General features: G+C 40.1%; 1 protein-coding gene across 3 annotated transcripts in view; it reads left to right on the top strand.

Annotated features, from left to right (window-relative positions):
- ncanb (neurocan b) overlaps nucleotides 1-21,773 on the top strand; it is a 175,232-nt gene that overhangs the window by 40,252 nt on the left and 113,207 nt on the right. For all 3 annotated transcript variants that reach the window (XM_084921781.1, XM_084921783.1, XM_084921782.1), the window contains 4 exons: nucleotides 12,240-12,469; nucleotides 12,575-12,743; nucleotides 17,371-17,545; nucleotides 20,700-20,827. In XM_084921781.1, the coding sequence (XP_084777907.1) occupies nucleotides 12,240-12,469; nucleotides 12,575-12,743; nucleotides 17,371-17,545; nucleotides 20,700-20,827 (702 nt within the window). The remainder of the gene's footprint in view (nucleotides 1-12,239; nucleotides 12,470-12,574; nucleotides 12,744-17,370; nucleotides 17,546-20,699; nucleotides 20,828-21,773) is intronic.

The following is a 21,773-nucleotide window of genomic DNA, read 5'->3' as shown; positions in this document are numbered from 1 at the left end:
ATGATTCTACAGTGTGCAGTTATTAGATTAATTATAAACAATTAAATCACAAGATTTAGGTTCTCTGATACACAGACCACAGACCACTCTTGCCTCACTTTTCTGACCCAGAAGTTATATCCGAGTTTTATATCTTTTGTTTCTTAGCAGTAGCTGATAATGTCTAGCTGTGCCAACTAAGGATAATATAATATGGATAATAGCTATAGTCATTTAGATGTGGCCAATTTGTGAAATATTGCGTGTTGTGAGCAGTAGCCCTCCGCAGCTATCTTCAAGGAGATTAAAAAACCACATCTCTTTACATTTCTCATTAGCTCTTCTCGGTCGTGCTGACATTTTCTTTGTCAGTGTGTCCATTTCCCTCTAATTCTGTAGCTGCGCTCACGATGTGAATGCTTGGCAGACCTTCACCACCAGCCCACTTACTTTCATTTCATCTGCTCGTAATTACCCCAATAGCTCATTCAAGAGGAGCTTGAAAGGATGAGAAGTACAACAGAAATCACATCTGAGATCTCCAAAGCTCGCTTTCACCCTCTCAGCCATTTTAGAGAGACTGAAATGATTTTGATTGAGATTTGATAAGTCTCTGAGAAATTTATTTCTAATATAAATTTGCAGAGCTCATTAAACTTTTCTTTGATTGGGCTCAAAAGCTGGACTTTACGATCCTAATCCTCTCATTATGTGTCAGCGAGTTATCCAAACTTTTGAATGTTTGTTTTACTGACTCACTAAACCTTTGATTTGGATGAGAAAAGGACATCGTGACAGAGAAACATGCAATTGGGTGTATGAAAAGAAATCATCCATACAGTTAAGATGAAACTCTAAGTCTTGTCAGCCTGTACGCCTAATCTGGTTAACTGCTATCTTATCTGTCTGTTTAGTAGTGTTATCTGTCCATTACAAGGACACAGTATGCAATACAAGGATCTACAACCCACAGTACTTATTTGCCCTCTCTAAACTCTCCTTGTACACTCCTGCTGTGTATCTGTGTGTATCTGCATGTGCTGGTGTGTATGTAGGACAGACTGCACGCCCCCTCACTGCTCTCAGTGGCCTCCCCAACCGTCTGCTCAGTGTATTGCATTGTTTCTGCCTTCTGTGCAAGAAAAAAAAATCTACTGTCCTGGCAGCAGGGCCTTTCTGTGACGATTCCACAGCAGAGAGATGATGAAAATGCAGCCAACTCTTCTGTCTTTCTCTGTGTGTATTTGTTTGTGTGAAAGCCTCAGGTTACATCTGCCAGGTAGTTGCAGCCAACTTACAGAGAACTGTAGCCCGCACACACACAGAGCATCTCCAAGGAGTCTGATAACACACTCGTGACAATTCAGAGTGTGTATGTCATGCGAGAAGACACTCCCTGCTTCTGTTTTGGAGTTTTGGAGGAGTTTTTGAGGCCATCAACATCGCCTGTTCTCGCTTTCTTTTTTTCCTCCTTGTATTTTGTGCTTTTTTCCACTTGAGTGGCTCTGGAAATAGTCAATGGTAGGGGACTACTGGGAGGGGTGGCACTAAAGCTCACCCTGTGACACTTTGCTTGACAGCCCTGAAATGGAAAGATGGTGGGGAAGGAACAGATTAGGTGCGAGCTTTTTGCACATGTGTCTGTCTGTGTGTTGGCGATAGTGTGAGCTTGCCTTGCACTCCTGTACAAACGCTGATATACTTGTATATATGCATGTTTATGAATTTTAAAATGTCGGCAGTGTGCCAAGCAAGATAAAGGTATCATTATGCCTCAGAAGATCCAAAATTAGTCATGGCAGCAGCCTCAGGGAAGTTAGTGTGAAGCCTGACATGGCCTGGTAAAAGTCAGCTCAGGCACAGAGAGCTACAGTGAGAGGGTTAATAACTGTCACCTAGGAAGGCGGAGGAGACAAAGCATGTAGTCAGATTTAGAAAGGATTTAAGGCATGATTTAAGATTACAGTAGGTATGGTGGAATATACCTGATCACAAAATACCCAGGGAGTTGGTAACGAGGGTCATTTACTTTAATCACCAGCTTAAATTGATTTGTTTGATTTGATTGTTGCTTGCTGGCATCGTGACTTGTGCAATAAGTTGAGCTATTGCTTTCATGGTAAGGCAAGGCATGGGAGAGAGTGTCTGGCACTGTCAAGTCCTGCATTGCACGAGCGCTAGAGGATGGCACTGGTTCAGATGGTAAGAACAATTTGTGGAGTGACACAGTTTGCTGTGTATGATAGTCTTTTTCAACGCTGGACATTAAACAGCCAAAATGCCTCCACATTCCCATATTCCGTCTTTTCCACAGTGCCCTCTTTTGAGACATGTGAGCCTTGAGCTGCGTCAATTGGGGTGCCATGTTTGGTAACATTGTTTTTGTCTTTTATCTCGCTCACACTCCTAATGTACTGGTGTACATTAACATTAGTAGAAGTGGTACTCTTGCAGGCTGCGCCTCAAACCTACCCTCACGTGGCTTTAACTGTATTCAGACCACATGCCTGGTTCAGGATGGGACTGTTAAATTAGAGCTTTTCAAAACCAGACCCTAGAGAGCAGTCTGAAAATAGCAGCAGCACTATAAACAGTCCAGAACTGCATATGAAGGTTGCCTTGAAGAAGCGATTGGTCACATTTAGATCATATATGTTTTTTGCCTTTTATGATTATGCTTCTTGTTCAGAAACTTGCCTAGCTCTAACCAGGTCAATAAGCACTGTGTTAATTTATCAAGGCTTAATTATAATAGTCGTGCATTAGATAAATTCCCACCCTGCAAATTTCACAGCACAAAATAAATCCATCTTTAATCCAAACTCTGGCTGTTTGAACACTATTATAGTTTCGAACACAAGTCACAGTTATTCTTTCTCACTTGATCTGATTGTTGCAAACTCTGCTTTCCGCTGCAGTGTGATCATTTAGAAGGCTAACTTGCTCAACAAAGCACCGACTGTCTGCGTTTAGTTACAAGCAGATAAAATATCTGTTAAGATTCACGTAGAAAGATTTCTACAGGTGACATTTAGAGGAAGGAATAAATGTCTGAGACGCAACGTCACTCGGCCATTCATTTCAGCCAGTATATCAAACTGAACATAATCTTAACTTTATTGTATAGCCACATTGTATATTCCTGTTACATAGCACAGCATCAGTTCAGTCTAAATATCAGAAATGTTTTCCTGATTTGTCTCATCTGTTCTGTCTTGTTTTCGCTAAGACTGTGGATTCGCTCTATCTTCCGTCTGTAAATCTTTTTTCCTTCGCACAACTGGTAACATTAGCACATACCTCTGGCAGAGACATAAAGCAGCTAAAATGCAAAATGCTGCTCATTAGTGCGACGTGTCAAGTGGCAGAAACCGTTTGTGAAAAAGAAATCCTTTTGCAGAGGATACATTTTACAAATCAGGAACATAACAAAATACATGTCTGCATATGGCTGCTGTTAATTAAGTAAGACAGGAAAATTTGCAATTAGTGCATGTGTACATTCTCCTGTCTGTCACATAAGGTTTTGTTTCCAAAGGCTACTTTTCATTAATTTTAGTCTAGCTTTGAAATAGGATTAGGATTTATATGAAGAAAAGCCAAACTGAGAAAAATGAGGAGCAGGCGTTAAGAGAGAAAGAAGTCGGTTGGGCAGAAAAGCATAGGTGGTATATAATAAGAGCACAAAATACCCAGTGGATGGAGAAGAAAGACGAGAGCACAATAGGAAAGAAAACATCAAGAAGCTGAGGAGGACTCCTGGAAACAAGTGGGAGTTGAAGGGATGTTTTGGTGGAAGATATCATGAGAGAGAATGTCAGCAAGAAGACATTAATTCCAAACCCTGCATGATGTCCGCCTGGCAGATCTGGTGTGCTTAGAGAGGTGACATGAATGTGCATGCACACAGACACACACACATACACAGAAAACTTAGTGTGTCTTTGAATGTCTTTGGTTTAGAAGATCCAACTGTTTGTGTAACTTTGTATATTTACAGTGTGCGTCCCTGCAGATGAGACTGTGTACTTCCTGTAGGGGTAGTGCAGCTGCACTGCAGTGAAACACACACCACTGATCAAACACGATGGAAAAATGAGGAAACCAGCCCTTCATTTAATTTATATCATACAGTACATAGCATCAGATCTGCTCTTTGAGGAGGCCACCCACAACGCACACAGTTAAAGTGTGCATGCATGTGTGAGCGCGCGTGTGAGGGTGCTTTTAATCAGAAGCTTCTTCCCAACTTTTTTTGCACTTGTGGCGCCTCTGTTGCCATGGTTATGGTTTCTTGGCTTGGACAGGGCGGCATCAGCCTCAGCGTCGTTCACTGTGCTCTTCGTAAACGATAACGTGGCAGTGCTTAAGGATCAGCCATCGCCGTTTTCATATTATTCATCTTGTTCTCTCCATTTGTCTTTGTGCATCATCCAAGGTCTTTTTCAAAGGATGCATTTCTTCACAACCAACAAAGAAAACCCCAAAACAATAAAGACAGCAAACGAAATGCTCTCAGGAAAACAAAACTAACCCCCACTTACCACCATTGCCCTTGACGTATTTTATTCACACAGAAGGCAAAACTTCTACAGCTTCCACTTGCTCTAAAAAGTTCGACTTTACCCTCTTTCTTTAGTTTTCCCCGTTTACCAAAGAAACTTACCACAGTAAAATACATATAAATATTTCTCCTTGTGTGTTAATTTGAATAATTTCTTGTGAAAAAATTTAAATGCAACTATAACCTCATACTAAGCAGCTACATAGTCAGTTTTGAGGTCCACTTTGAGGTCTAATGATTTTTAACTTTAAACAGGAGTACCTGTTTTTTATTTTGTTGTTGTAGTTAGTTTTTTTTTTTTAACTTGCAAAGTATATGGTTAATAAATAATATTTAATCTGATTATTATTAATTAAACAACTGAGCAGTATTTGAGTATGCAGAGCGGTAATGTGCATCTAAAATAAACAGCATCATTAAAACACTTGTCATGTGCATTAAGTGCATTTTATCGGATGTCTTTGAACACAGAACTTTCATTTCTGGCAGATTATTTAACCCAGTTCTGTGTTTTTTAGTGAGGTATCAGAGCACCAAGTGCACAGGAGGCCAGTTAAACATACAAAACTGTTACAGTCTACAAATAATCAGAACTAATCTAACTGTATCATAAATAAATACTTGAGTAAAAGTGCAGTAGAAAATTTCTTAGGAACTCAACAGTTGCAAATCTGTTTATTTTTACACAATTATGTTTCTGATAATCATATATGAATTATTAGTAAGGCATTTACCTATTGCAGTTAAATAAATATAAACCGCTTCCTGTGAACTGTCGCTGTATGTAGCACCTCCCAGGTGAAAGCAAAATCTCAAAAGAATTCAAGCCGAGCCTGCTGCTGTGCAGTTGTATGTGTTGTATCGACTGTCATTTCTTAACACAGTAATCAACAAATAGCGGCGTGACTCTGTCAGACAGCTCGTCTGTCATGATTTATGACCTGCACACACTTGTCCACACACACACACACTTACACAAACATATAATCAGCTGGCATGCAGGCAGCAGAAGTGGAGTGGCGACGACTGCAGAGGGATATACTCGATCAGTCCCGGGAGCTCTTGACTGGCAGGTTGGCAGCTGTGATGTTGGCAAATTGAAGACAATGCTGCCTTTATCTTTGGAAAACCCATTGCAAGCCCCATGGAAAGAAAGAAAAGGAGGAAGAATAAGAAAGAGAGGACGAGAACAAGGAATGATGTTCTCAATTGTGTTCCTATTACAGTGAAAATGCCATTACCGCCCACCCTGTGTCTGTGTGCCGCTCCGTGCCAGCTACATTAAGGCTCTCCGACTTTTTAATAATTCGAGAGCACCTCTAATGGAAAGACAGATGGGTCAGTGGTGACGATCACGCAGATGCCTCTGTGAACCAACAGAGAAAATGGGAAAATCTAAGCTCTACCTGCAGGCTGCTGGAAGTGGATCTTCCGGGAAGAGTTGCACGATGTGTCCTGTTACATCTTACCCTTCTCGTACCCATGCAGGCAAAGACACAAGATGAGGTCAATAAAAGATCACCCGGTGACATTTAGAAGAGTCCTCCATAGCACCTTGGGTTTTGCTATCCAATGTTGCCAGTGGACAAGTTTTACTGAGCACATGCTCCCTTTTTGAGCACCTTTCTGCTTTGTATTGACATTCAGGATTTCCTCTTGTCTTTTTTCACCTCACAGCCAGCCAAGCCTTGTTTAGAAAAAAGAATGACAATGAGAAATATGAAACAGGGATAGATAACAAAACAAAAGAGCCTTGTGTGGGTTATACCTATGACAACATTTCCATCTAAATGCAGATTTCAGATAGAGGTGGCACTGGCGCCCTTGCTTGTTTACATTCATTACCATGGAGGAAGAGAACAATGTTGTTGTTTGTCTTGTTTTTTTTTCTTTCAAAATTCCCCCAGTCCCCTTCGAGATGTGATTTAGGCTTTTCAAAAAGTGAATCGGCAATTTATTTTATTCAATTTCTCTGAGCAAATTGCAGCACTGGCCATGTAACAAAGATAAGCATTTGTCCAAATAAAGTGGACAGAAAGAGTGAAGAGTGGGCGGGAGAATGTGAATGAGATTTTGATTGTGAAGCGTGGTTGGCTACATTTAAAGCTTTGTATCACTATTGGCAACATTGGGGTTGTTACCCAAATGACGCTTACGCAGGTGGAACTTGGCAAGAAAATGACAGGCCAATTAAAAGAATAAATTTGCCTATTTTTGTTCTGTGCACACTTTAGGCAAGGAAGTTTGTAGGTTGATTGTCTTCTGGGAGCGCGTTTCACTCTATTTGTGTGTGTCCGGGCATGTGTGTTGGGTGGAGGGGCACGTGTGTGACAATCAAAGACGAGTGCCACATCCTCAAGGGGGATAAAGCAAAGAGCGTGACAGCAGGGAGTGGAATCTGATAGCCTCTCTTCTGAAAGATGTGTTCTTTAAGTGAGCTTCTGTTTGTGTTTGTGTTTGTGTGTATGAGCGTGAATGTCTCACTTTGTCAATCTTTACACATCTCCTGCTGAATCATAACAGTGCATGTCTACTTTTTCCATCATCTTCGCTTGACTCCCTTTCCACATCACATCACTTCAATTTTCCTGTTACACATACCCCCTGTTTCTTTTTTCCTTTTCTTTCTGTTTGTTTGGATATTGGGTTTGTTTCTCTCCCATTCCTTACCTCCTTCCAAACTCATCATCCTGGACTCTGTCACGATTGAGTCAGTTGTGTATCTTTTACATTACTTCTGCCAGTTCTTCTATCAATGCAAAATTATATTGTTGCTGCCATCAAGTAAAACAGAAATCAGAAGTAAATTATTTCCTGCACATCTACTCCTATCATACCAGAGAGCTCAAGTATTTTCTGTGCTGTTATTGACAAAATTAATATGAATAATTTATTAGAAATTATAAGCATCCCAATGGACAGGACACCTGGTAACCTTGATGCTTTGATAAACTTAAACCTTCCACTGAGTCAACATTCAGCCGATGTGAGCTGCTCATTATATAAAAACATTGCTTAGTAATCAGGACTAGTGAAAGTGCCTGAAGTCATTTCATTATTATTCGCAAAAAGGGACTTTCTCAGTGTCACAGCTTGCCTTGACTGAAGGTGTCTAAAATGTGTGGCACTCTAAAACACTTTGCAAAAACTTAATCAGATGCATTCCCTGTGCAGCTAAGCAGACCAACAGTGACCACATGAGCTGCCAGGCAGGAGGAAAAGAGGAAGACCACAGAGGAGATTTATGGAAGCAGTGAAGGAAGACATGCAGAGGGGTGGTGTGACAAAGGAGGATGGTAGAGATGGGATGAGCAGAAAGTTAGATGAATAGAAGAGAGAATGACATCACAGTCCAATAAACCCTCAACAAACATGGTTGTGGGAATATACTTTACTTTCTACAAAATCACCTGACATAAACCCCAATGGGAGCATTAAATACTGAGAAAGTCAAGCATTCATTACATGGCAAGAGGCTATTTGGAACAGCCATGCTGGCAAAACAGTGGTATCCATGGTGTCTGTGCAGCTGAGATGTATGGTTTCATATATATGTTTTATATTTTTGATAATAAAATCAATATTGTTATTGATTGAGCCTAACAACGCAGGAACTCCAGCAACACTTAAAGCTAAAGAGGAACAACTTTTGTTGCTATTTACTGATTGAGCCACCAGAAAATAAATATGAGCATTCATCTAACTAAAAAAACATTTTTTTTAATACATAGGCGAGAAAAAACAGTAATCAGAAAAAGTTGTCTTCTCTACGTAGCCACTGGTAACAACCCACAGTGCTTTGCTTGCTTATTCCTCACCTCCCCTTCTTGTCTTATCGTTCTGCTTTGAAAGCTTCATGCATTTTGTTTCACAGGTCACCTCACTCGACGGGCTGAACGCCTCTCGAGTGCAAAACGAGAGGCCATTTCAGGGCACAAATACTGTTTGATGTTGCCATGCCAAGCAACACAGATCTGTCGGTGAGGGAGTTAAACAAGTAGCATTTGTCTAAGGCGATGTCACTGGGAGAAGCCGAGAAGTGGGTATTAATGTGTGTTTATGCGTCTGTGGGGAGGTGAAAATGTGATGGGAGGGCTGATGTTAAGCTATCAGGGAAGAGGCACTCATCCTCTTAGCTTGAGCAACTGCAACAGGATAAGGGCTACAGGAATGAGCAATGACAGCTAATCATGCACATTTTTTATGTGTGTTCAAAGGCACATTAACTATCCAGTAAGGGATGAAATGTGGCAGCAAGGTTTGTGTGTTATGTGTGTGTGTCTGTGTGTGCAGAGCAGAGAGTGTGCACTTGATGTTCCATGAATAGTAAATAAGAGATAAGATTTTTTTTTTCCACTTGCAAGTACACACACATGCACATCATATTCCCCTGTTGGAAGCATTCAGTGGCTGTCAAAGATAAGGCAACTAATTCAAAGTTGAGTCAGAATGGTGGAATAAGTGAATTTTTACAGAAGGGCTAAGGAGGATCAAGTCCTGAAAACAATAATAATAATAATAAAAAAATAGTATATCTTTATACATAGGTGGAATAAAAATACAAAAATAAGAAAAAGTGAGTTGAAAAGCTCATCTGAAAGCTGGCAGGTGGTTGTACTGCAGGGGACGAAGAGGGAAAAGAGAATGGCAGGAGATGGGGAGAAAAATGACAAGGATGGGAGAAGGACGGAGGGGTTGAGCAGCTCACGCAGCGATGCGTCTGTGATCACTGGAAAAGCACTGTTCCAGAAATATGCCATTTAATTACAGGCAGGACAGGCTGACCTTATAGCGTGTAGTACTTTAACATGGATTCAGACAAATAGGAATGGAGCATTAACCGACACTAATAAAAGAAATCGGGTAGGCTCATTTTCTCCACCTCACTGTCTGTTTCACAATCCTTGGCTGTGCTAAATTCTTTATTTGTTTTTTCTCTCTACTTGTCTTTTGTCACTCATTCTTAGCAGCAGCTGTACCTGTTTGATATAGATCTTCAACTTCTCTGCAGGTCAAATTGTGTTTCTAATTATTTTCTGACTGACTGACACTACAGGCCAGTTTTAAAACATGTTTTATTAATAAAGTAACTTTCTGTGGACCCTGGTCTGTTCCCAGTTGCTGATTTAAGAGTTTCTGAAGTCTCAGTTTCTTATTTATTTTTAGGTACTCTGTTTCTTTGCTTTAAGGTTTCTTTCATTCTTAGTATATTGTTGTTTAGTGCTGAGGTTTTATTTTCAATTATTCCTGACCATTATGATGCTTGTTATCTTTTAGCAATAGATACTGTTTACATTCATGAATTTATTAATCCCTCTGTGTCTTTCCTCATTTTAAATTAAACTGGTGTTTATATAGTGCTTTGCTATTCCAATCGTTTTAGTAGTACAAGCCTTATTAATGCATTCACATTCATACAACCACTTTTATCTATGGCTAAGAGTTTTAGCATAACATTCAGACGCTCACACTCTGATGGATGCATCAAGGGCAACTCTGTCTCACTCAGAAACACTTTAACATGTTTTATTTTTATAGTTACTTGTCTCTTCTGTCTTGATTGTCCTCACAAGTGACTCAAGTGACTCACACTTGTGTCTCAGCTGTTTCCACTTCCCTGATTACCCCATCTGTATAAATAGTCCCATCTTCTCCTCAGCCTTTGTCTCACTATCTTTTTAGCTCCCCGTGTTAAGTTCTCGTGTGGCCTGAAGGATCTTGGATTCTGTATGGGACTTTTGTTTACCAAAGACAGACAGCAGCATTAAAGATTTAAATGCAACTTTGTGAGATAGTTTTACAGTCTAGGGTTAGAGGGCAGAGCAGGGTGATAGTGAACAGAGTTCAGTCTTCTAACATCCTGGTGAATGAAGCTGTTTATCAGTCTAGCAGAGCGAGCCCGGATGCTCTAGAAATCTTCTTCCCAAAGGCAAGAAGCTGAAAAGGGAGTGTGAAGGGTGGAAGAGATGGGTGTTGAAAATGTCCACGAGGAAGGGCAGGAGGGCACAAATAATCTTGTTGGCTGCACTCACTATGACTTGCCGGGTCTTCTGGTCAGCCGGTCTTCTAGCAGGAGGTTGTGCAGCCTCGGTTCCACACAACAGCCAGCGAGGACACTTTCAATGGTGCCCTGGTAGAATGAATACATGATAACAATTGCTAATGACAAAAACCAATTACAAGAGCAGAAAGCTAATCGGGATATTCCATATGTATTTTTCCAGCAACTAACAAAACTTTAGTCAGCCTAATTGTTTCTTGTTCTTCTTGGGGAATCCAGAGACATGCTGGGCCAGATAGATATCACCCCTGAAGTTCCAGGTCTACCCTGAGGTCTTCAGGGGAAGTTTCCCTGGAGGAATCCTGATTAGAGACCTGCATCACATCGCATGGCTTCTCTTTGACACAAGGGAGCAGCAGCTCTATATTTCTAAAGCTATTCCCTGCCAGCCTACGGAGGAAATTAATTCATCTAAATGTATCTGCAATCTAATTCTTTTGGTCACTACCCAAATCTCATGACCATAAGTAATAAATCAAAGGATTTTCTTTCTTGCTCAGCTCTTTCTTCACCATAAGTCTGCTACACAACCCTCATCACTTGCAGCCCTACACTAACCCACCTGTCCATCTCACAGTCATGACTTCAGATTTGGAGGTAACAATTCTCTTCAATTAAACAAACAAAAATACAATAAAAGATACAATGAACCTTTCATGTAAGAATTGCTTGCCCAAAAGATTGAACCCTCCTGGAGTCATGGAGCTCAGCCAGGCACGGCTGCAAGAAATATCATTAAGCCACCCATCAGCTGTACATTGAAAATGAATGTGTTTCTTGGCTGTTTATTGTCTTTGGGGCAAATTAGATAAGACAGCAACATTTTTTTTATCAGCATTCTTAGAAATAAGAGAAAGGAAGTAGTGACTGATAAGCGAACTATAAAAAAGTGAGATGAGGGGAAAGCGTTTACAGGTAAACCTCATTCATACACTGTGCACAAGAGAAACAAAGAAGTGGATAAAGCTCAGAAGTGATAAACTGCATCACTGTGTTGTTTTGTTTCCCTCTACAATGTAAATGAGCTACCTATATCTTTTCTGTGAAGGTGGCACAGGATTAGAGCATAAAGATAATGTATGATGTGTATTAAAGAAACTCTATCATTGTAAAAAGAGTTTTACACTGGTTGAAAACAAATATCAATAACAGAACTTTGCAGGATTTTGCTCAACACACTACCTTTTCTTAAAGTCATCCATTTTGATAATATCCTGTCCCTGCATTTAGGATAAAATATTTGTATTTTTACGGTGGGGATGGTGGTGACTTAAACTGCAAAAAGAGGTGTGTAATATTGATCCTATAATTCATATCCACATTTGATGTATGGTTCATGAAAGCACCTTTGAAATCTTTTATATATATGCCTCCCAGTGTTAGATATCAAGCTAATGGTCTGCTGGATCAATGACGGATAATCAATAATCATAGAGATACAATGAGCTTGTGTTTTTTCCCTTCTACTCTACTACAAGAAAGATCTGATGGGGTAACGGAACTCAGAGGGAAAGCACATGCTTGACTCTCAAAGAAGCAACTAAGAGAAACCTGCTTAATGAGACAAAACATTTTGTTACTTCATTTACAAATGAAAAGCACTGATTTATTTCTCCTCTCCTCTCTTCTTCTCAGGCTTAACCAGTGCAGATACAGTGGTGAATATGCGGAAGGTTACCCATCAGACCATAAGTGAGGAGCTTTCTAAAACAGTTCTGCTCCCTTGCCTCTTCACCCTCCGCCCCAGTGCTGGTTCATTCCATGAGCCGCCCAGAATCAAGTGGACTAAGGTTTGGGGCCAAAGAGGCTCTGATGGCCTGCAAAAGGAACAGTCAGTCCTGGTAGCCAAAGACAATGTGGTCAAGGTACAGTAAACATATTTACCGCTAGTAAATGCTTGACTCACCTGTAATTTAGCTATTTCTCTCAAACATTTTTTTTCACTATTTTTCTCACTCTCTGCTCCTCAGGTGAAGAAGGCCTTCCAGGGTCGTGTCACACTGCCTGGTTATAATAAGAACCGCTACAATGCCAGTCTTGCTCTGACTGGGCTACGCTCTAGCGACTCTGGTCTATATCGGTGTGAGGTAGTGGTGGGCATTAATGATGAGCAGGACACAGTTCCTCTGGAGGTCACAGGTGAATAAAATGTAAACTTTTCTTTCACTGTGATAGTTATTTTAAATTTAAGGTAAAGTTTTCAACATTTCACCTACTTTTAAATTACTGCTGGTAAAATATAGTTAGTGGTCACACTAGCATCACCCGCTTCTCACCCTACCTCTAAGGCAGAAAACCCCAGAAGTGGAAGATTTAGAGCCTGATAACCTCATCCACAAACTAGTACGAAGAAAACTAGGCGGTCTCCTGGAGCCAAGCATTTGGTGGCCAGATCTGTAACCATGATGCTTGGTCAATTACAGTGGAAAGAAATAGCATGAACCCCTGTCTAGCAAAGTCCATGTATCTACCCCATCCTGTGGATCCACCACCTGCAGGGATAGGCATTGATGTTGCGTTCAGTGTGAGCTGGGAGGTAGGCAAAAGTAGGCTCCAGTGTCTTTTTTTGTAAGCAGTTGCAAAATAAATATATCTGCAGTGCTGAATTACAATAAAACAACAGTATAATATTTGTGACTGGATGACTGATTCTGTTTTAAAACTGCTCCAGTTTCATTTCAAAATGATGCCAGTAACGGTCCAGTTGATTTGAAAATTATTTTAAAGCTTACACTTCATTATTTAGTAGTGTGTACAATATCTGTGCAACTGATTCAGGATGTAGTATCTGTTATATAAAGAAACAACTTGGAATACAACGCAGTAGCAATTTAAAATTACTACTAGTTCATCTGGTTGGATGTAGCATCATTGGGAGTGCAGACAGAATTACCAGTAATAAAAAAATCAAGAACTAAACTAATAAAAAGATTCAAAAATTATTTGGGATAATCTTCATTAATTATTTGTGTTATTATTGTAGTGTTCAGTTATACCACTGCCTCCTCTCATTCTAATCAGAGCTTGTACATGTAACAAACTTAGGACATGACCAGGTTTTGTTTTAATTTGATGGCTATAAGATGAATTACTAACACTATTTTCAATGTTTTGTAAGAAAAAGAAAAAAGGTAGAAAGCAGGAAGTATCCTCATAAAAACTGATTATTTCTATTCAGTATGTGTTGATGTACGCGATTACATTATGTATGCGTTATGTGTGTTTAACCAACACAAAGAACTGTCTCAGCAAATAACTGCCGCACTGGTTGTGTATAGCTCCATTGTAGCTCTCAAGGTCTGCCACTATGAATAATAATGACCCTGTTTCCGTGTCAGGCTAGTACAATCATTACAGCAAGGGTTGTTTACTGTTTATGTAGAATGTATGATGATAGGGAAAAGGTGAAGGAACTCAAACACATTAAACATCATTGACCTGGGCCATTCAGGTGCTGTTCATGCACTGAAAGCCTAATGAAGCCAATAAGGTAGAAACCCAGCAGTGCACAGTGTTGTCAAATAGCATTGCACCGAGAGCTCTGTGTGGCTCTAGGTGGCTTAACTAAATAGGCAAACCATTTGCTCTGTCCAGGAAACCGAAATTTGTGGAATACCACGCTACTTGGAGGTATCTCGCTCTAGTGGAACCATTATTACTGTGTCAGGGTGTTTTATCTGCAAAGCTATCATAGGTTTTTGTCGGGTCACTCACTATTTTTAATAATAACCTACTATCATAATGACTGCGGGGAACTGATTCATGCATTAGGCACTGTACACCACGCCACCACTTACTGCGAAGCCATGCTACCGCTAACATAACCAACAGCAGCTGTAAAAGTTCAGAGGACTTTTTGGCTCCATTTTCACTCTTCATAGTAATAGAGACAGACTGCACTCAGTTTCTGCACATGTTCAAATGTGAACATGTGCAAGCTTGTTAATGTCTGTGGGAAATTTGTGTGTGCCTGTTTGTAAAGACCACTATGCCTAATGCCTAATTTCAGTACTTCAACAAGGATGCCATCTGGTTTTGTCAAGTATGAGGAACACCTAATAGGTGCTCATAGAATATTACATTTCGTAAGTGAGACCCCTGCCACTTTGCTTGGGAGACCCTGTGTCCTCCCGTTCTTGGCCAATTGATTAATACACCATGAAAGCCACTCCTTCAGAGAGAAGCCAATTACGTAGCTGGCGAGGAGTAGCCTTCTCCAGGGCTTAGTCTTAATTGGAAGTCACGGTACATGGCAGACCACAGCCGTCCTCTCGCTAATTCTACCAACTGCTCAACATGTTAATTAGCAGGTATTGATACTGCTCAGCTGTATTAATATCATATTAATCCACACCACTCTTCTTATAGAGTAATTTGTGTGTTCCCTGATGTCCTCTTCTGCCATTTGTTTTTTTTTTGTTTTTTTATTTCGCCCTTGTTCCCTCTGCCTTTCTTCCTCCTTGTTTTGTCTCCATCGTCTTCCTTTCTCCTGGCACATATTGACTGACCAATTGGCTGTGTCTCACCAATTAGAACGCAGTGCTATTGATTGTGTTTGTCAGACTTTCTCTGTGGTGACATATGGCAGCTCACTGCTGTAAGAGCAGTGCATAGTGTATCTGCACTGACTATTGTTAATGTAACCTCTGAATGGAAGGAAACTACTTGAATGGCCAGATCATGTCAGCTATAAGACGACCATCTAGAAAAGCTGATATCAACTCTGCAAGTTTCTGAAAGTTTACTGGAGAGATTGAAGTTGTTTTCTTTTTTCCAAAAGTTTGTTTGGTTTTGTTTTTTTCTTATTTTGTGGATGATGATTGTAGTGCATCGAACAGCAGTGTCTAACACACTAGTCTAAAATGTCACTGCTTTGAAATGTTTCCTCATATAGCGCTTGTGTAACTTACAGGTCAGCACTGCGACTGTTTAATTTTACTTTATGTTCTGTTGTTTCCTTTGTCACCTTTTCTGCGTTGTCACAAATTACAAATGAAAGTGTGGTTTAGAAATCATACTCTGAACTTAAAATACATCGTTTGCAGAAAGATGATACAACCAAGAGGTGGGAGTAAACTATCTTTAGACTTGTAATGCATTGCTCAGTTTGTTAACTTCATTGTGACACATTCATTATTTACATGCTGTGCCTTTAATCCAATTGCTTGCAGTTCAGACATATGTGTTTAAGTGATATGTAAATATCACTTGGCCCAATGTAGTAGAGTTACTGTTGCTCCTTTCGGAATGGCACAAAATGTTCAAACGCTGTCAGACTAGCTGTTTCTGTATTTGCTGTGTTTATATTGTCAGACTTGAAAGTGGTTCTCTGATCCATGGCCAGAAAGCAAGTAAGTGATTGTATTTTAAAAAAAATTAGCACTTTGAAACAGCTCTTACCGCTCTGTAATTTAAACAAAAAAGGTTGATCATTTACTCAAAATTGCCTCATTGTATTTGTTGGGTTAAATAAAGAAAAATAATTATACATTTTTATACACTAAAGCACATTGCGCCATATAATAATTCAAGTGTCAAGAGACACCGGCTCCTGATTAGTGTAGCAACGAGGGCATCATATGGTGGCTTTCTGTTTTTCCCTTAGGAGACTGTGTGGGGATGTACAAAGATGCATCATGGTAAAAATAGATGAGATGAGGTATTGTGCATTCCCTGTGGAAAGGCACTGGGTTTCCCATGCTGAGAGGAAACCCATTTATCTCTCTGGTGCATGTGTTAGCCAGCAAGCTACAGTAGCATCTATGTTTGGACAAAACCCCGCAGCCTCAAAAGAGAAGGGATGGAGGCTGAGAAATTAGGAGAAGAGAAAAGAAACAAAACATTTCTTCTGCCCGCAACAGCAGATGCACTGCTGGTGCTGTGGGAACTCTCTCTGTCTACAAATGGCCCTGCTTACTCTCTGCGCTAAAGCCTGGAGTGTTAATGCTCAAATTGTCACAAGGGCCCTACGTCTCACATAGGAATATCTGTCACTCTCCCAGACAATGCCAGCGAAGATAAAGGCGATGTATTAGTTGCCAAACAGCCACTAGCTTTCATGTCGCTGGATGCACATCAGGGGCACAGTGTTGTGTGAAAGGCAACCAGAGGTGTGAACTGAAGGATAAACACTTGAACTTGGATAGACCTTCTGATGCAGTTCTATTTCAGGTTCGATGGAATATACTGTGCAGTGATCAGCTACAGATTTGCAAGTGAAAAAAAATTGGGGGGGGGGGTTGTCATGTCTTTCTACTTCAAAATTTTTAACCAAACTTTTCATATTCTCCGCCTATTTTTCTTTTCACTTTGGTTTAATGCACGCATGGTTTTCCTTTTCTTTGTCTGTCTTCTTTGTCATTCCATCACGGGTTCGGAGGCAGGCGGCGTGCAGCAGGGGGACACTGTGTTTGTACTGTTAAATCAGTCAAATAAACATCACCACTGTTTGTCTATCTCTGTATCCAAGGGCAACATCTCTTTTCTCAAATAAGCCAACCGACTATCCGATGCAAATGAGACTCACGTATGGAGGTTCCTGAACCTGACTCCTGTAGTTTCATATCACACAGATGGAACAATGTCAACACCTGATGAGGATGTCAAGGGGGCTTTGTGCACATATGCCTGTGAGCATGTACATGCTCATGTTTCAGTGGTGCAAGGTTATAGTTCATAAATACTTTGGTGAATTGAAGGTTGCATGTTATGTATTCGTGTTTTTTGAGCTTCCTCTTTATTTCTTATCACAATTTCTTTGCTCCAGGTGTGGTATTCCACTACCGGGCCCCTCATGACCGCTATGCCCTGTCCTTTGCTGATGCCAAGAGGGTGTGCATGGAGAACTCAGCGGCCATTGCAACACCTGGTCAGCTGCAGGCTACCTTTGCTGATGGCTATGACAACTGTGACGCTGGCTGGCTTTCTGACCAGACTGTACGGTGAGGCTTTTAAAGCTGGGTACAAGAGCTATTTGGGTTTTGTTGGAATAAAATTCAAGAATACATTATTCAATATGACTAGTTAATATAGTGACACTGGCTGAATTACCACATTCTAGAAACTGTATATAAACAATGTAAATAGCTTCCAGGTCTTTAAAAAATGTATCTAGTTTTGAAGTGCATTAAATCTGCGTTCTTTCTCCTCTGTCATTACTTTCTTATGATGTGATGGGCCAAATCACTGGTTTCAAGTTATTTATTCACAATGTCCGTTTTTTAAAATTCTGGCACAACGTAGAATGGCCTGGCTAACCGCCCACCTCACCGCTGTTAAATTTAGATGTTTTTTGCTTCTATCATTAATTACCCTTTTATTTACCCCAAATCACTCAAATCCACTCCACACTCATGGAGTTTGCTTTAAATAACACAAGATGTTTATAGCCAGTTCACAAACCCAAGTGACTCCTCAGTCTTTTTGTGGAATCTGTGCAACAAACCCCCATTAAATAAAGGGTATCATCAGCAAATCCAGGAGAAAAATGTGGAAAAAAAGACATATTTTCCCTCTGGCTAGAAATGGCAACAATAAAGCTGTGTGACTCTGAAGTCTTGTTCTGTATGTCTGTAAATTTTCTCCCCAACAAACACAATGTCGACAAAACGTCGTCACCTGCAGGTGCCTTTGGTTTCATTCTACAATACTGGACTTATTTTTCTACAAGGTTTGAACTTTGAGGGTGTTTAAACAAGAGAGAAAAGTGTGAAATGTTCATGCCTGTCTGAGAAAAGTGTATAAAGTGTGTAGTGAGGGGTTTTACAGCCTTAAAACATCTATAATAATTGTAAAAAATAAAGTTGGCTAATTTGCAGATTTCACCTGTCGCGGGTTATTTTTAGAACGTAACTCCCGCGAAAAACAAGGGACCACTGTAATGGGAAATGGCATGAGTTCATGCATAGTTTCATAACATGTGTAAGAATTGGTACCCTCAATTTATTTGAATTGTTTTCTGCTAATCCAATTGGGGTAAATTTTAAAAGGTCATTAATGATAGCTGAAATGAAAAAACAGTGTGGTGAGCAGTTAGGCAGGACGCTATAGGATAATGATCTAATAGTGCCAAAAATCACAATCACTTTCCGTAAGCTCTGTCTTTTCACTTTCATAAGGCTTTGTCTGAAGTTCATCTATGTCACTTGATTGGTGCTTTTCATTGGCTGTGACTTAAGAACGCACATGAGTCATTTAAAAAATCCCAGTAACATTTGACTGAAGGTATTTTTGGGGATGACTGGAAGAGGTCTTCAAAACATCCATTACTTTGATGATTTTGTATGGTGGAAATTGACCTTGTAACATGCTTTGAACGCTTTGCTTGATCCTTTTTGAATCCTTATTTATGTGGTTTAAAGATCTATGCACAAAATTACTTACAGCAATCCCAACCCCATTTGTTGGGCTTGCTATGCTCGAGGTGTAGTCATGAGGTTCGGTGAAAAATATCAGTCAGTGTGCCAAATTTCAAGTTTTTGAGAATCTCTGAGGAAACTGTCTTCAGTTACAGGCAACACATTATTTATCCTATAGACATTACTGACTCATAGATTGCAGCTGAACTTGACTTTTAAATAAGTTATCTATCTAGTTCTCATACTAACACGGTTTGCTGAAGAGAGTTATCGTATAAAACCTCTTTCAAGCAGTAGATAAGACTAATATTTCTGATTGCTTTCCTCACTATCAAACATTATAACAAAAGACAATCTCTAAATAATACGTCTACAAGAACAAGTTAATGAACTATCTATAAGTATAAAGTATCAAAGTTTGAAAGTCATTGTGATATTTTGGGGGTTTTCATAGACTTGATACTGTGCAACATAATTGGACCTAATAGCTTGTTTGTACACTGGTAAGGCAGTTTAACTACATCAGCCCCCTCTGAGCTGTCTGTCAGCCATGTACTTCAGCTTGCCACTTTCTGTTAAATCCCTTTTTACATTATCAGTCAGAGCCTGCCTCTCCACATTGTTTTCCATATCAGCATTTTAATTTCAAATTGCCGTTGCTCCACTTGGCAAGCACACTGACTGTTGTCTGCCTGACAGTTTTTCACAGACTTCCTGCGGCACGACTTCCTTGCCTTTTTCTTTCTCGCCTTCCATCCCGCACTCCTGTTGTTTTCACTCGGGAGCCACCTAATTGGTCCAGATCCAGGAGGCTCTGACTGCACATCAGCCAGGAGGAAAGTGTCCAATTAATACTTGGTGAAAAAATATAGACACCAACCACCATTTCATCAGACACCAAGCAAAAAGAAAGTAGCTGCGGCCTGAGACACTAAAAGATTTTGTTCTCTTCTTATATCACAAGCATGTCTGTCTTCTTCATGTATATTTGATTGCGCATCTTTTCCAAGTGCTTCATAAAGTCCCTGTATGCCCAGCATAATCTTTTAATCAGCCTCTTTGTTTGCGCTGTGGTGCTGCAGGAAACAATGTTCTTGTGGAATAATTGCTCAGTTGGAGCCTAAATATAGATTGTTGATGTTGTTTTTTTCTTTTTCTTTTTAGCCCCACAGGCATGCCAAGCCACCACAGAAATTCCTGATTCTTTTAACCTCTTCTTGACTTTCTATCTCTCTTTCTTTCTCTTTCTAAAAGCTTGAGCATTGACAGTCTTATACTGCAAGAGCACTAAATGCATTTTCAAATGATTTAAAATGAAACGATTTGGTTGTGAAACTCACACTGAGGGCAGAACAATTAAAACAAACAAGATAGTGTATCCATTGAAGTGCTTGCCAATTATTTTCCTGCGGTTGTTGTCGCATATTGTGAATGTTACTATATTTCTTGCTTCCAACCAGATTCAAGGGAGGACATCTCTGTGTTTATTTTTCATTAGTATTTGGGAAATATATTTTGGTCAACTCTGAGAGGAAGATATGTTTAAACTTATTGTATTCAGGGCAGGCAATGATAAAAGTGTACCTTTTATCTGATTTTGTATGCGTGTGAACACAGACTCATCCCAGGGGAGCCAAGTCTCTGGCTGCTTTTTTCATGGCCAGGCTATATTAATCTCACTCCCTTTTCTTCTCTCACTCTCTCTGTCATTGTCCCTATCTCTTGGGTTCCTCTGCAGGTATCCCATCCAGTCACCACGGCCAGGTTGCTATGGTGATTGTGAGGACTCACCTGGAGTTCGTAACTACGGCAATAGGTCCCCTGATGAGCTGTTTGATGTCTACTGTTTTGCTAAGCGTCTTCAAGGTAGGAGTCAGGAGCTTCTACCATAAATTTGAGTTTAGTCATGCATGGGTCCACTAAGCCGAGGGTTCGCAGTGCCAGAAGGCTGTGACCAGGCCTTAATACTCTGTTAGCACAGTGTAGAGAAGAGCAGTGGGAGAGGAAAGGGAGGAGAGTTTGTTCAACTGAGGGAGATGCAGAGGCCTGAAGGCAGAAGCTAAGTGGGTCAGTAGTGTTATCCTAAAAGTTTGCTCTGATTTGCAGCGCCACAAGAAGAGGTGGCACTGGGCACATCTTATGTGTCCAAAATCTTATTTACCCCAATTGCTGCATGTTGTAAACTCAATAGCTTACACAATAAAACCGGGAAATCTATAGATTTGGTGTCATGCTTATTCCATTTTTATCATTTTAATCTTTATTGTGAGATTTTTACAAGGATGTAATAAAGATGTCATGGACTGTGTGTCAAAGATCGGCTGTGTGGGAGTCGAAGGTGGACTGCAATAGAAAAAGCAAAACAACCTTAATCCTGTCTTGCAAAATGTAAACAACACCTAAAAACAGGGCCATAAAATACAAATAAAAGACAACAAGGAACAAAGGAACGCAAAGCAATGAGGGACGACGTGGCAAACAACAAGGCGACTCAGACGACATATACTCACATGATAACAAGGTGGAGAGGTAATGGGTGAGAACACAGCTGAGGATAACTTAACATAATGACTCAAAAGGAATAAAAAAAAAAAAATGGGAACAAAACAGAGACTAAACAAGCCATGAAAACACAAGGGAGGCAGGAACACACAGGAACTCAGTGACTTAAATACCGAACTTGAAGTAAAAGTAAAAACAGAAAATATAAATATAAAGAAACCGACCAGGAAATGCTATTACAAGAAAAATGTCAAAACAAATGATTCTCAAAGCCAAAAGAATAATATTTTACAGAAAACTCAGAACCCTG

This window comes from Perissodus microlepis, chromosome 23, assembly GCF_051167445.1.
Source record: "Perissodus microlepis isolate ML-2025 ecotype Zambia chromosome 23, ASM5116744v1, whole genome shotgun sequence".
NCBI classification, from domain to species: domain Eukaryota; kingdom Metazoa; phylum Chordata; class Actinopteri; order Cichliformes; family Cichlidae; genus Perissodus; species Perissodus microlepis.
Note: the sequence above shows the minus strand (reverse complement) of the source record. Positions and strands in the feature narration are given on the sequence as shown.